This window comes from Elgaria multicarinata, chromosome 3 (assembly GCF_023053635.1).
Source record: "Elgaria multicarinata webbii isolate HBS135686 ecotype San Diego chromosome 3, rElgMul1.1.pri, whole genome shotgun sequence".
Classification (NCBI taxonomy): Eukaryota; Metazoa; Chordata; class Lepidosauria; order Squamata; family Anguidae; genus Elgaria; species Elgaria multicarinata.
Genome location: NC_086173.1, coordinates 12,307,523 through 12,321,497, shown reverse-complemented (window position 1 = coordinate 12,321,497; position 13,975 = coordinate 12,307,523). Strand labels below are relative to the sequence as shown.

Below are 13,975 nucleotides of genomic sequence, written 5' to 3'. Positions count from 1 at the left end.
TATGTGAAGCATTTTGGAACACTGGAAACACACTTTGCATATTCAGCGGTACCTAACTAGTGCATGCATGCATAGATGCCTCCTGCATTTCTGTGACTAGCACAGTTAAGGTAGCGTACAAAACAAAACAAGTTAAAATAGTATCCCAACCATAAAAACTAAAACACAGTAGCAATTAGTACCATAAAATTTCTTAGAATGCAGCTAAAAGTCATAGACTGAAACATAAGTTTTGCCTAAATAAAATGACCTTAGGAGTCAATTTAAAACAGGTACAAAGGGGGCCAGTTTAACTTCCCGTGAGAGGTGATGCTACAGTTTAAACACCACAACTGAAAAATCCTTTTTTCATCTCCTCACCCTGCCCGCAGTATGGCCTCAGAAACCAAATGGCAAGTTAGTATTAGAGGAGGTGATGCATATATATCAATGCATTATATTGCAATGGCTTTTCCCCCACTTTTTTCCCAGAGTAGAACGTATGATTTGCTAATCTGACCCCAAAAGACAAACCAATGAGACTTGATCCAACTGCAGTAGACGGAAAAGCCAGTAGGACTGCCCGCAGGGTCCTCTTTCTTGCAAACTGAAAAGTATGCAAATCAAAGGGACAAACGAGTTTCCTCACACGGAAATGCTGCCGGCAGGAAGCAGCAAAGTCAGAGAGGCTTCGAGCGCAGAAGACCAACAAGACTCTGCAAAGTATGCCACATCCATGGGGCTGCCTGCCAGAGCTGGTGGCTTTTGAGTCATCCAAGGATTTGGGCTGGGATTCACATCGGGGTGTTCTGCTGAGGATTGACCATGGCAGACCCTGAACCCACTGGTAGGTGAAGCAACCTTCTGATCTCTTTAAACAAGCTCATCTATAGCGCACTGCTCGTCACTGCAGGACGCAACCCCCTGGGGCTCATCTAAGGCCCCGCTTAAGGTTTAGTGGTTACGACTGTTGGAGGTTTTCTCTTTGGAGACAGATCTCTGATAGTAAAACCCTGGATAGGTGAGACGAACACTTTATTCAGAACTGGAGAAAGACTATTTTTTTCCAGGGTTGAAGGTGCTACAGAAAAAGCGTTGTTACTTATGGTGTATATGCAGATGTCCTCCGTGTTCAACAGGTTTTTCAGGGAGTCAACAACCTGCAAAACTTGTTTGAACAGAGACGACAGTGGGGTAAAAGAGAAGAATGCGTACACCATGGAGCAAAGACGCCTCTGTCACACAACAGACAGGCCTGCCTGTCTCTAGCTCAACTCAGTACACAGTCTTTGAACAGAACTGTATAGATTCAGAGTTCGTTTCAGCTATAGAAAACTGGAGTAAGTAATCACTGCAGAAATAACTGTTGTATCTTTACTATATCCTCAGTTGGAAGGAGGGTTCAAAACATAGTTGGAGGTCCTTGGCATTTATGGAAAGAGGCTATTTGGGGTTCAATATTTGCTTTTAAAAGGCCGACACTTCAGTTATCTCCATAAAATGTGAGCTATTGACATGTGTATGCATACACAAGTTGGAATCCACCCTAAAACTTGAGAACTGCATATTTTAACATCAGAAAGCTTTGTTTTCCGCAGTTTTGTATTATATGTATTTGATTTGCGAGCTGGGGTTTTCTGGACATACATTTGACATTTTCACCAAAAAAAAAAAAAAAAAGTCTCCTCAAATTCCTTTAAAATTTTACATGGGACGTTTCAGTGAAAGGTATTTAGACAACCCGTGGAGTGACCCATCCTTTGGCAGCCTTGCTTAGGGTTGTGATTAGCACATATTTCTAATTCCTGATCATTTTTGCCTAAATGCATGTTTCTGTGCTCATGCTTACATATGGAACACAACATCCTAGTAGTATGTCAAAGAGCTGGAAAGGACATACAGATCATGTTGTCCAGTTCCTGGCCTAAGGAAAGATCTCCCATACACCAAGCCCATGACAACACTACAACAATCTTCCTGTAAACTAGTCCTCCTCTACAGAGCACTATGTTGTGCGAAAAGTAATGCCCAGGGGCAAACAAGTGCACCTCATGGGAGACATGCCTGCATGAATCACAATATAATTTAGACCTGGGGTGCGTGGAAGGTAGACCTCTGGGTGATTTGTAGTAGATCGGCTAGGATTTCTGACTCTCAATTGTTTAACAATAGCCATAGTAAAATTACTTCTTCCTCCCTCCTTATGCTGTTGCAATGAAGAATACCAATCTGATTCAAACTTGGCATACTGAAAGCTCTAATTAAGAGCTATCGCTGTGCCAATGTTGATCTCTTTATCTTTAAAAATTATGCAGATGTAAGCATTTTTGTTAATTTCCATTTTAAAAAACCTGTAAAATCAAGGGATGAACCAATCTGATTCAAACTTGGGGTGGCTAAAACCCTCCTTAAGAGCTATCACTGTGCCAATTTTGATCTCTTTATCTTTAAAAATGAGGGAGCTACAGGAAAGGAGGGTGCATTTTTCTACATTTCTTTTAAGGTGAAAATGCCTACTCAGAACATAGAGTTAAATGGGACTTCTCTCCCGCCTCCTTCATGGTTGAGTGGAGAACCGCCCTGCCCTCCTCTTTTGTTAACGAGACCGCCCTTAGAAACACACGGCCCCAACAAAGAACAAGATGGTTGGATAGAACGCAACGGCAGCAATACACGGGAGGGAGGAAGGCATTTTTTCCCCGCATGGATGGAAAATAATCCAGACTTTCCCTGCTCCAAAAAGAAACAAAACATGGAGAGGAAGAGGCGAAATGAGTGCAGGACGTGGGTGACGTCATATGACAAGTTGCAAAACCACATACCAAGCATGACGAGTGTGCACTAAATCACTGGTGTAATGGAGCCCACAGTTGATCCAGTGTAAATCTGAATCCAACCCTAAAAGGCATTTGACTTTCTATACTAAATGGGTGTGGTTCTCCTGAACACTCTTACAGGAGCACACTCACAAGTCCCATTGACTCACTCACACCTTCACAGCACAGGCTTTTCCAACCGAATTGTGCCGCATAGATGAAAAATAGCTCTTGATGACAGTTCAGACCTCCGTTTCACTGAATTAGGTAGCAGGGCGAGGAAAAGCAGCCACTGCCTCTCTTTCTCCACGGTGGATGTTTCTACAGTTCATTCGTGCTCAGCAAGAAGGCAGAAGTTCCACTTCCCTTTGCGCTCCTGTTACCTCATTTCACAGAAAGTATCAAATGCTTTAAAAACTCGACATCTTTCCCTGCCTCGGTTAGAACATGATTTCCGGTTTGGGGCCTGACACATGCTGAATAGATGTTGACACTGCCAAACAATGAGCGAGCATTCAGAGAAGCGTGTGGAGAGCAGCTTCCCACATTTAGAAAATGTCTACACGGGAGAAGACACTTCTGTGTACAAATTAACATGCAACCCATCACGCATGGGAATGCGTAGTCGTCCGGCATCATCATCAACAAGTAGTTTGCAGCCTAATTTCTATGCAGAAGTCAGGATTGGGGGGCGGGGGGCAGCTTTCTGGCCAGCTCACTGATTCGACAGTCTGATTGATAAGTATGCAATAATTCACCTGAGGATAGAACAAAAAGCAATGCCTTTAAATACCAAGGAGCTAGATTAACCTGCTTAATAACATTCTAGCAAGGTACCAGCTGTCGTTTGGTCGCTGTTGGAGGTTCAGTGATGTTGTGTCAGGGATCAGACAGCAGTGGATCTAACGAATCAATGGGCTGCACATTTAAGAACGTGGGAAGAGTTTGGAGGGAATGGGATACAAATAGGGGAACGGAACCTGGCAGAAAGTGTGAGGTGTGGAGGGATCCCTTAGGGTGGAGTGGAAGGAATGAAAGGATGTGGGGGAAAATATTTGGTATGGATATTCCATGGCAGAGGTGCAGAACCTCAGGCCTGGGGGCCAAATTCAGTTGTCTTGGGGTCCTAATCTGGTGGCCTAGGATTCCTCAGATGGCTCCACCCATTTTCCCCAATAACCAACCATTTGTGCCATTTCCCCCACATTCTAAAAGGGAAAGCCTCTCCTATAGCTTAGTTACTAGTAGTAAGGCTTTCAAGCTAAAATATACTGGTATTTTTGGCCCATCCCGTTTTGCATTTGGCCCTACCCGCCACTGGAATGTGGCTCCTGAGGGCTTGTCTGAAATGGAATTTGACCCTTGGGCTGAAAGAGGTTCAAGTCTCTCCCCCCCGCCCAACATGGTTTAAATGACTTTAAAATGTGTACAAATGTGGGCCTGTTCAGAAAACACACTAAGCCATGGTTAGGCCACTAACTCTTTCACGGTTAGTGAGCGTGTTTTAACTGTGGTTATGTAGCCACCATGGTTAGGAATGGTTCACATGACTCGCAAAGTCATGGCTTACACATTAGGCTAAGCCATAATGTTTAGCTCAAAGTGCTTAACCACATGTTGTCTGAACAGGGTCTGTATGGTGTATGTATGTGTAGGGTGACCATATTTCGGAAACCAAAAAGGAGGACAACATGGTCGGCCCCCAAGGGGGTGTGTCCAGTACCAAGGGGGCGTGCCCACCCGAACATAGCCTTGCTCACATGTCTGATTTTACAGCACACATTTAAGACAAATCTGTTCTACATAACATCTTAATGTTAAAATCACTGAAATAAAGAACAAGTGAGAGATTCAATGTATCTGAAATTAACTTCACTCACTCCTACTTTTGTAGGTTTTGCTGTACTTTGAAGCTTTTGCTATACTCTGTGTGTTACATTCTCCCCTTCCCTCAAATATCTTTTCTGACTATCTTCACTCATTGCAAGCTGCTGTTGTTGTTAACAGGGTTTGCTACTGGCCTCAGATCTGTTTCAAATTTGGTATGGCTAAAGCTCTACCTAAAAGCTATCATGGTGCCAACTTTCAGCTCTTTATCTTTAAAAATGACAGTTTAAAAAACAATAATTTTAAAACCTCATTTTAAAAAAAAATCCTAAAAAATCAATGGATGAACGGATCTGTTTCAAATTTGGTATGACTAAAGCCCTTCCTACGAGCTACCATTGTGCCAAGTTTCGTGCCTTTATCTTAAAAAATGACAGAGTTATAAGCATTTTTGTTAATTCCCATTAGAGCTGCTCTTTGAACAACAACACAAAAAAAATCCGGATTTCCCCTCCCCCTCCCGGATTTGCCATCAAAAACCCTGGCAAATCCGGTCATATGGTCACCCTATGTATGTGAGACTTACATGAATAACAAGTTGCTTCAGAATGCAAGTCCACCCACAAAACTATAAGATAAGCATTGGGCGGTATATGTGAGCTTCGGCTATTGGGCAGTATAAAAATGCAATAAATAAATAAAAATTTTAAATGCATTAAAAACATTAGATTAAACATTATGAAATTCTCTCCTGGGTTATAGAGCCCTTCCTTCCTCGACATTAACATAGATATACATGTTATAAAATATTTTCATGGATCTGTGTGTGTTCTCTATTTCAACATCTCTACTGTGCAGAATTTGATATTAAGGGCAGCCTCCTTCCCCCCACCCTCCAATGTAAGTCTCCAATCCTCATGGATGCTAAAATAGGTTTGGAGCAGTGAAAGCAGTACTTGGTGAAATCTCAGCAAGTGCTGCGAAGGGGGGTCCGCGAAAGATTTCTAGGGGTGCGCTTTTAGTGCCTTTTTTGAGGCCCAGTATTGGGCAAAAGACAGGATACAAATAATAACAATAATAATAATAGTAATAATAGACAAAGCAAAATAAATAATTCAAAATAGGCAAATACCTATCATTTGAACAATTCATAAGCATTGTAGAATTCAACTTTTCTTGGTACAGATTTGAATTATTTTGCAAAAGGTATTCCTCCCCTCCCCAAATCAGAGCTGTTCGTCTTGTTTGGTCTTGATCCAACCCTTGTATGATTCAATGTATATTGACTAGAGATATTGTTATATTTGCCAAATGATCCATATCAAAGAATGAAATAAAGATGAGCAAGACCAATTGCTTTCCTGTGATCGCTAATTAGTAGATATGATGTGACATGACTTGCAGGAAGGGGAGGAATAACATGGATTAAACTTTAGCAGGAATACTTGTAAAAGCCTTCTGAACTGTGGGCTATCTAAGAAGACTGGATCTTAAGAACATAAGAAGTGCCAGGCTAGATCATCTAGTCAAGCACTCTGTTCACGCAGTGGCCAACCAGCCATCAGCCAGGGATGAACAAGCAGGACATGGTGCAATAGCACCCTCCCACCCATGTTCCACAGCAACTGGTGCACACAGGCTGCCAGATAATGTGGCCCTTGTAAACTCTGTCGGTTCTTGTTTTTCAGCACTTAAGTGGCTGACTGGCGGTGTTGGCTGTAGTGATTCACAGGCTAGCAAGCACAGTTACTCTTTGTGTTTTGGATAGGAGGTGCAACAGGGTCATGTAGTCTTATTGGTAATACCTATATAATCACCACCAGGCATGTCTGTTGCATTTTCCTACCCTGCTTTAAGTATGCACCAACACCACCACTGCCAGGATTTGGAAGGTGATGACTAAGGGCCTTGCTAGACCTGCCGGCTTACGCCGGCAGGGAGGCCGGGCCGAGGCGCGCTAATGTTAGCACGCCTCCCCCAGGCTACCACATGGCGGACGCGTAGAAACGTTGTGTCCCTGCGGCGTCCACCATTTTTTAAATTATTTTAAAGGGGCCGGGTGCGGCCCGAAGACGGCGGACAAGGTAAGTGGTTTTTTTAATTTTTTTTTTACGGGGGGGGGGGCGAAGGCTGGGAGGGTGGGTGGCAGGGTGGGTGGCACGGGGGGAGGGCGGGTGCGATTGCGCCGCGTGCCGCCCGAGCCCGGGCAATGCCTGGCATGGGGCGGTATTGCCCGGGCAATGCCGCCCCATGCCAGGCATTGCCCGGGTGGCGCGCAGCGCAATCGCACCCGCCTTCCCCCCGTGCCACCCACCCTGCCACCCACCCTCCCAGCCTTCCCCCCCCCGCCGATTGGCACAGCGCTCCTATGAGCGCTGTGCCAGGTCCGCGGCTTTTCGCAGCTCCTCGCGAGTAAGCGAGGAGCCGCGAAAAGCTGCGGAAGTCCCTAGACGTTCCCCAGCTCCGGCCTGAGGCCGGAGCTGGGGAAAAGGCGCGCCATAAGCGAATTCGCTTATGGCGCGTTGGAGGAGGCCTCAGCGCGGCCTGTCTCCGGATTCCCCTGTGCGTCATCTGGACGCACAGCAGGGAAGCCGGGACAGAAGGCGTGCTAAGGCCTCGTCTAGGAAGGCCCTAAGTCCAGGGCCTTTTCTGTAGTGGCATCCTCCCTGTAGAACTCTGCCAATTGCTCATTTAGACAACGGATGTCAGGGGCGTGGTTAAGGTCTTTCCGCATAAGAAGGCATTCCTTGCAGTAGGAGAGGGGTGAGGACTGATTTTTATCTTAACTACTTTAAAGTGAAATTGCATCTGTTTTGCACACCCCAAATTATTGATTTACAGTTCTGTTGTCTTGTTATGGTGCTCCCGTTCTTGTGGTTTCAGTTATTACGGTTCTTGTATATTTTATGTGAGTGCAGGATGAGGATTCCTGTTTTGTTTTAAATTGACTGCAAATTATTTGGAGCGCCTATCAGACTAGGAATAAGGGATAAACATTTTCACCCTCTGCCTACTCACAGCATTTTAAAGGCTTACAATTTGCCCATGTGCACACAGAAAAAGGGGAGGGTCTGGATGGGTAGGGGAAATTGTCCACAATTCTGTTGCAAAGATCTGGCATATGTTTCTTTTTATTACTAGTAGTAGTAGCAGCAGCTATATGCTGCCATTCAGACCCTCCCAATTCAAACCAAAAGTCATTTCTCAAACTATCCCAAGTAACAAGGCTACCCACCACTACCACTAGTAAGCCTAGTCCCACTCCATTTCATTGGGTCTGATACAGATTCATATTGGATCAACTATGCTGGTGGAAGTGGACTTTCCTGCCCCCTCCTTCCCGGTGAAAATAGTACAAAGAGAGATAGGAGACACTGCTGAATGGGTTGAGCTTTGGTATGAGCTGAGGAGAAGGGGGATCCCCAAAAATAAGGCAGAGAGGCCTTCCATGAGGGCTCCCTCTTGCAGAAGGCAGATTCTGGATCTGCACGTTACGTGAACATAAGCTTTTTGCAGGCCTGCAGCATTGCACCCAAGGGCAGAAGCAAACTTTCTGGAGCTGCCTCTGTGTTGCCCACCTCTACAATAACTTATGCGAGTTTGTGACATTCAGATCACTGAGATTTCTCAAACTACAGAGGTGGTTGGATTCAGCTGAATCAACCATGCCTGCACACATGATGAGGGGCCTGCAATCCCCCAAAGCCTTCCTCCCCCCTCCCTCACAAGACAGTATCTGTGCCTGGCCAAGGTGTTTTCAGGCAATATACTTTGTCCTTACCCTCTTAGCTGCCTCTCAATTAAAATTCTACTTGATAATCTGCATAGTTCTGTAGTGAGGCAAGCCCAGCTGGGTTGGAATCATTTGAGAGGCACTGGCTACTTTTCTTCTTCTTCTTGGTGACACAATCCCTCTAAGGCAACCACATCCTGTTTCTGGGAGGGGGGGGAAAGAGATTTTGCTATTTGTGTCATAAACCCCTGCCAAGTTTAAATGTTTTTGCAAATGTCCATAGCCTGGAGGTAGGCCTGCTTTACACATGCTGCAGAATGAGGCACAAACAGAACAGTTACGTTCTGAGGTAGTAGGACAAACAGTATACCACTCCAAAGTGTAGCTGGCAGGTAGCCTTTTTTCATCTTCCCCCTGTAAAAAGCTCTCTGAGTGCAGTCTGTCATTTAGCACGCCATGGAGAAACGCTGTGTAGTCATTTATAAGAAGTAACCCTGTTTCTGGGGGGATGCATTTTTTCATGCCTTTTAATTTTTGGTTTTGTAAACTGCTTAGATATGTTGTTTTAGAAATGGTAAGCGGTATATAAATTGATTAAATAAGCACAATAAATAATTAAGTGGAGAGGGAATTCCTTTCACACACAACCATTCTAAAATGGCCTCTCTATCTCACCTCCAGTCCAAAGAGGTCAGCACCACAGTTCTACCACCTCAGGATCTACACTACTGCTTTATAATAGTTTATAATGGTTTGGGCAACTGTTGGGGCCCATGACACATTCCATATACCGCTTTCAAACTGTTATATCCCGCTTGGTGTAGATCTGGCCATGGCTATGTGTCTCAACAGATAGATGAGGCAAGAAGGCCGTATGACTCACCCGCCCCAGACATTGTAGTTTCCCCAGCCCTACTGCTGATATCCATGTGCTTGGCTGTAGGTCTCTGTAGTGTGAAGGCCTACATACGTAGACTTCACGGGCTTTCACACCTTCTGGAACCCTGTGTTCCAGCTCACATGGTGTTCCAGCTCACATGGAAAGCTACGTGTGCATAAGCGTATGTGTGCAGGTTTCCCGGCTGCAGATGTCCACGCTCAACACGCGGATATCAAAAGTAGAAAGCTACATGTTGCTGCTGTTTTTGAGTTTTGTCTTTTAAATGTTTTTATTGTGAAATTTCAACAAAGAGAGGAAAATATATCAGTTTCAATGCATACATATGAAATTGTGCATGTGTGAGAAAATATGGCTTGTAAGAAAGCTCCATGTTCATCAACAATAACAACAACAACATCTCTGTACTGCTCAATAGCTAAATCTCTCCGGATGGTTTACAAAAGATGTTTGGAGCAGTGGTGCAGCCCCGCTTCCACTTAATCGCCACTGGAACCAACGTCAAACTTGTGCGTGGGACTTCTGCCATATACCCATTGTGTGACCATAGGCAAATCACTGCCTCTTAGTTCCTCCTGGCTAAGATGGAAATGACAACATCCGATCATGGGGTTTCTCTGAAACAAGGTTTGGAAAACAAGAAGTGCTGCATTTAAATAAAGCGCCCTGACAGTTCACAAGCACTGGGGATGGCAGGCTGGTGGAGGCAGAGGCAGCAAGGTAGTGCTAAGGCAGCAACTCCTGCTTTACCACTTCCTAGTAAGTCTTTTGCTGTTCCTGCCCTCTGCCATTCCACTTCTCTCGATCACTCCCAATTCCCCACTAACCATCCAACTTCCCAATATCTCCCCCACCCAACTTTCTCACTCAGCACCTCCAGGTCCCAGTCTGTCTCCATCCCCTACTAGAACACCACACCCCAGTCCAACTTCAACGCCCTCCTCTGGGCTCATTAATTTTCTACTCCAGCTTCTGCCTCTACTCTCACTTGCCACCGCGACTTCTCCCTCCGTGAGGGCCGCATCTGGAGCAGCGCCTTGCTCCATTCACATCAAGGTCCTCCGGGGTGGATCAAAAGGCGAGGGGGCGAGCTTTTGCAGACCTGTCTCTACCTCTCCAAATAATGTTTTTGTATTCTATGTTCTTCCCAGCCTCGATCCAGAGGGAGAGGCGGGTAAGAAATAATAATAATAATAATAATAATAATAATAATAATAATAATAATAATAATAATAATAATAATAATAGCAACAACTGCAGCGTGCAGTTACAATACAAAATGGGTCATGGACAAGAGGAAAGAGAAAATACAGGTACCATAGCTAGATCTCTTTCTCTGGGGTGAGGAGGAGCCAAATGGATGTTGGTCCTAATGGAGGGAGCTGTTTGGTCTCCTGCCCTTCTGATAACAGCCAGCTGGAAGTTCCTGCTGATGGAACTAAAGCCACCCACCACGGGGCGTATCTGAAGATTTTTTGAGCTGGTTGGTGCCCTGAGTGGTAAATCCTCTTATTGTGATTGGCTGTATCGCACATGATGTCATATTACGGCTGAGCTCAGGCATTGATGATGTCACAGGCAGACAGCCTGAGCAGTTGGAGGAGGAGCTTAGGGGCAACGGCTGAGCTCCGGTTGCTGCTGAAGGAAGTGAGCAGAACAGGCAGAGAGGCCTGAAGCACAGGGGCCTGAGGAAAGGGTGAGTGACGGAGGAGGAAGCCTGAAGGCTATGGGAGCGTTTGGGTCAGGATACGCAGAGGAAGCAGTGTGTGTTCACGACTGCGGGTCCAGGAAGAGGGGAACCATTTAGGGAAGGTCCCATCCTCCAGTGTTTCAGACCACACATGATTATAGCCACGACAATTGTCATTAACGTTCACTGTTATGGGGTGGGGAGCATTTTATTTATTTATTACATTCCTATCCCTCTTTTATTCCACTTGCAAAGAAGCTAAGGCGGCTTACATGCTGCTCTCCATTTTATCTTTACAACTCTGTGAGGTAGGTTAGGTTGAAAGTCAGTGGTTGGCCCAAAGTCACCCAGTGAGTTTATTTATTTATTTATTTATTTTTGCATTTATAGCCCGCCTTTTTTCCTCCAAGGAACCCAAGGCGATGTACATAATCCTCCTCGTCTCCCATTTTTATCCTCACAACAACAACCCTGTGAGGTAGGTTGGGCTGAGAGTGTGTGACTGGCCCAAAGTCACCTGGTGGGTTTCCATGGCTGAGTGGGGGATTAGAACCCGAATCTTCCCAGTCCAACACTCTAACTGCTACATCACTCTGGCCCTGTTCAGAAGACACCTTAAACCATGCCTTTAACCACAGTGAATAAGGCAAAAGGCATTCACTGTGGTTAAAGGTGTGGTTCTCATATGGATATTTCATTTTGATATTGAATACATCCAAGAGCTAGGCTTCTTTGTTTTGTTTTATTCTAACGGACCAATATGGTTCTAAACATTTTATAAATAGACCAATTCACTTTAAACCTATATGTATTCTGGCCTTTTAATTACAAAATCATAAATGATCTTCCCACAGTCAATTTCTCTTGTGAGTTCTCACTTAGACAAAATAGCTAAGTGGCTTAATCATTCTTGCCCTAACGTAGAACTCCAGCAGTTTTTGATGAGTACTAGGTTGCTGAAATTTCTTTCAGCTACTGTCACTAGCAAAGTGCAAAACATTAATAGGCCTATGTATATTTCACTGGACATGAGTGTGAAAACTATTTATTATTTATTTTATAAACCACACCCTCCATCTATCAGGCTCCCAGATCAATGCATGATAAAACATCACATAAACTTATGAAATATGGAGGCCACAACAACAAAACACATTAACATAAAATTAAAGGGTGACAAAACATTATGCAACAGTAAAAGCCCGACAGAGCAGAACAATCTTCACTGTTAATCTAAAGCCATTTTTTCTCCACTATCACTATAGTTGTTTGCTGAAATGTTTCATTGTCCTAAGCTGTCTGCTAATAACTTTGCCTCTTTTTTCAATGCTAAAATCCAAACTATTCGCTCTGATCTGGCCAGCTCTGCTCGTCTTCCAGTTCCTGTTCCTCATCTGTCGGTTCCTCCTGCAAATTTCTCTGTGTTTCCTTCGGTCTCAGCTGATGAACTGTCTACAATACTGCGCTCTTTGAAGCCTTCCACTTGTTCTTGTGATCCGATTCCTTCTCGCGTCTTTATTAATCTTATCCCTGCTATCCTCCCTTCCTTGCTTCATATTATTAATTTTTCTCTGTCCTCTGGTTCATTTCCTTCTGCTTTTAAGCATACTACAGTCTCTCCTATTCTCAAGAAACCTACTCTCGTTGTGTTGATTTTCTTTCTAGTAACTCTGCTCTGGATCCTTTTCAATCTGGATTCTGTCCTTTGCATTCCACTGAAACAGCCCTTACTAAGATTACCAATGATCTTCTTCCTGCCAAGTCTAAAGGCCATTACTCCGTTCTTATTCTCCTTGATCTAACTGCAGCCTTTGACACGGTTGATCATGATCTTCTTTTAGATTCCCTTCATGACCTTGGATTTTGTGGCTCTGTCTATAACTGGTTTGCCTCCTATCTAGCGGGTCGCTCTTTCAGCGTGTTGGCTAATGGCAGCTCGTCTTCTTCTTTTCCCCTTTCAGTTGGGGTTCCCCAAGGCTCGGTGCTTGGTCCGTTGTTGTTTTCTTTATACATGTTGCCCTTGGGTAATCTTATTCAATCTCATGGCCTCCAATATCACCTGTATGCCGATGATACACAATTATATCTTTCATCTCCAGATCTTTCTCCTGATGTTCACAATCGTATCTCGGCATGTCTTTCAGATATCTCAGCTTGGTTGCTTCATTGTCGTTTGAAACTTAATATGGCAAAGACTGAATTGCTTGTTTTTCCTCCTAAACCTTCTCCTCATCTCTCATTCTCTCTTACTGTCAATGATGTTACGCTTACTCCAGTCAAGGAAGCTCGTAGTCTTGGCTTTATATTTGATTCCTCGCTCTCCTTTATTCCTCATATTGAGGCAGTAGCTAAATCCTGTCATTTTTCCTGTATAATATTGCCAGGATTCGATCATTTTTGTCTGTCTCTTCTGCCAAGACTCTTGTTCATGCATTGGTTATTTCTCGGTTGGACTACTGCAACCTTCTTCTCACTGGCCTTCCTTCTTCTCACATCAGTCCGTTGGTTTCTGTTCACCACTCTGCTGCTAAGATCATCTTCTTGGCTCGCCGCTCTGACCATGTAACTCCACTTCTGAAATCTCTTCATTGGCTTCCAATTCACTTCAGAATCCAATATAAACTTCTCCTGTTGACCTACAAAGCTTTTCACTGTCTAGCTCCTTCCTATCTCTCCTCTCTCATCTCACACTATTGCCCCGCTCGTGCTCTTCGCTCCTCTGATGCCATGTTTCTCGCCTGCCCAAGGGTCTCTACTTCCCTTGCTCGGCTTCGTCCATTTTCTTCTGCTGCCCCTTATGCCTGGAACGCTCTTCCAGAACATTTGCGAACTACAAGTTCAACCGCAGCTTTTAAAGCTCAGCTAAAAACTTTTCTTTTTCCTAAAGCTTTTAAAACTTGATTTTGTTCTGACTTTATACTGCTAGTTTTACCCTACCCAGTGCCTGTTTACCCTACCCTGTGCCTGTTTGCTTTCTCTTCCCCTCCTTATTGTTTTATCATGGTTTTATTAGAATGTAAGCCTATGCGGCA

General features: G+C 44.4%; 1 protein-coding gene across 1 annotated transcript in view; it reads left to right on the top strand.

Moving 5' to 3' along the window:
• The first annotated feature begins 687 nt into the window (after window positions 1–687).
• The window catches only part of GMIP (GEM interacting protein), a 65,570-nt gene continuing 52,282 nt past the window's right edge, over window positions 688–13,975 (top strand). Inside the window, exon 1 of the mRNA XM_063119298.1 lies at window positions 688–826. Within this exon, the coding sequence (XP_062975368.1) occupies window positions 805–826 (22 nt within the window). The 5' untranslated portion in view covers window positions 688–804. The remainder of the gene's footprint in view (window positions 827–13,975) is intronic.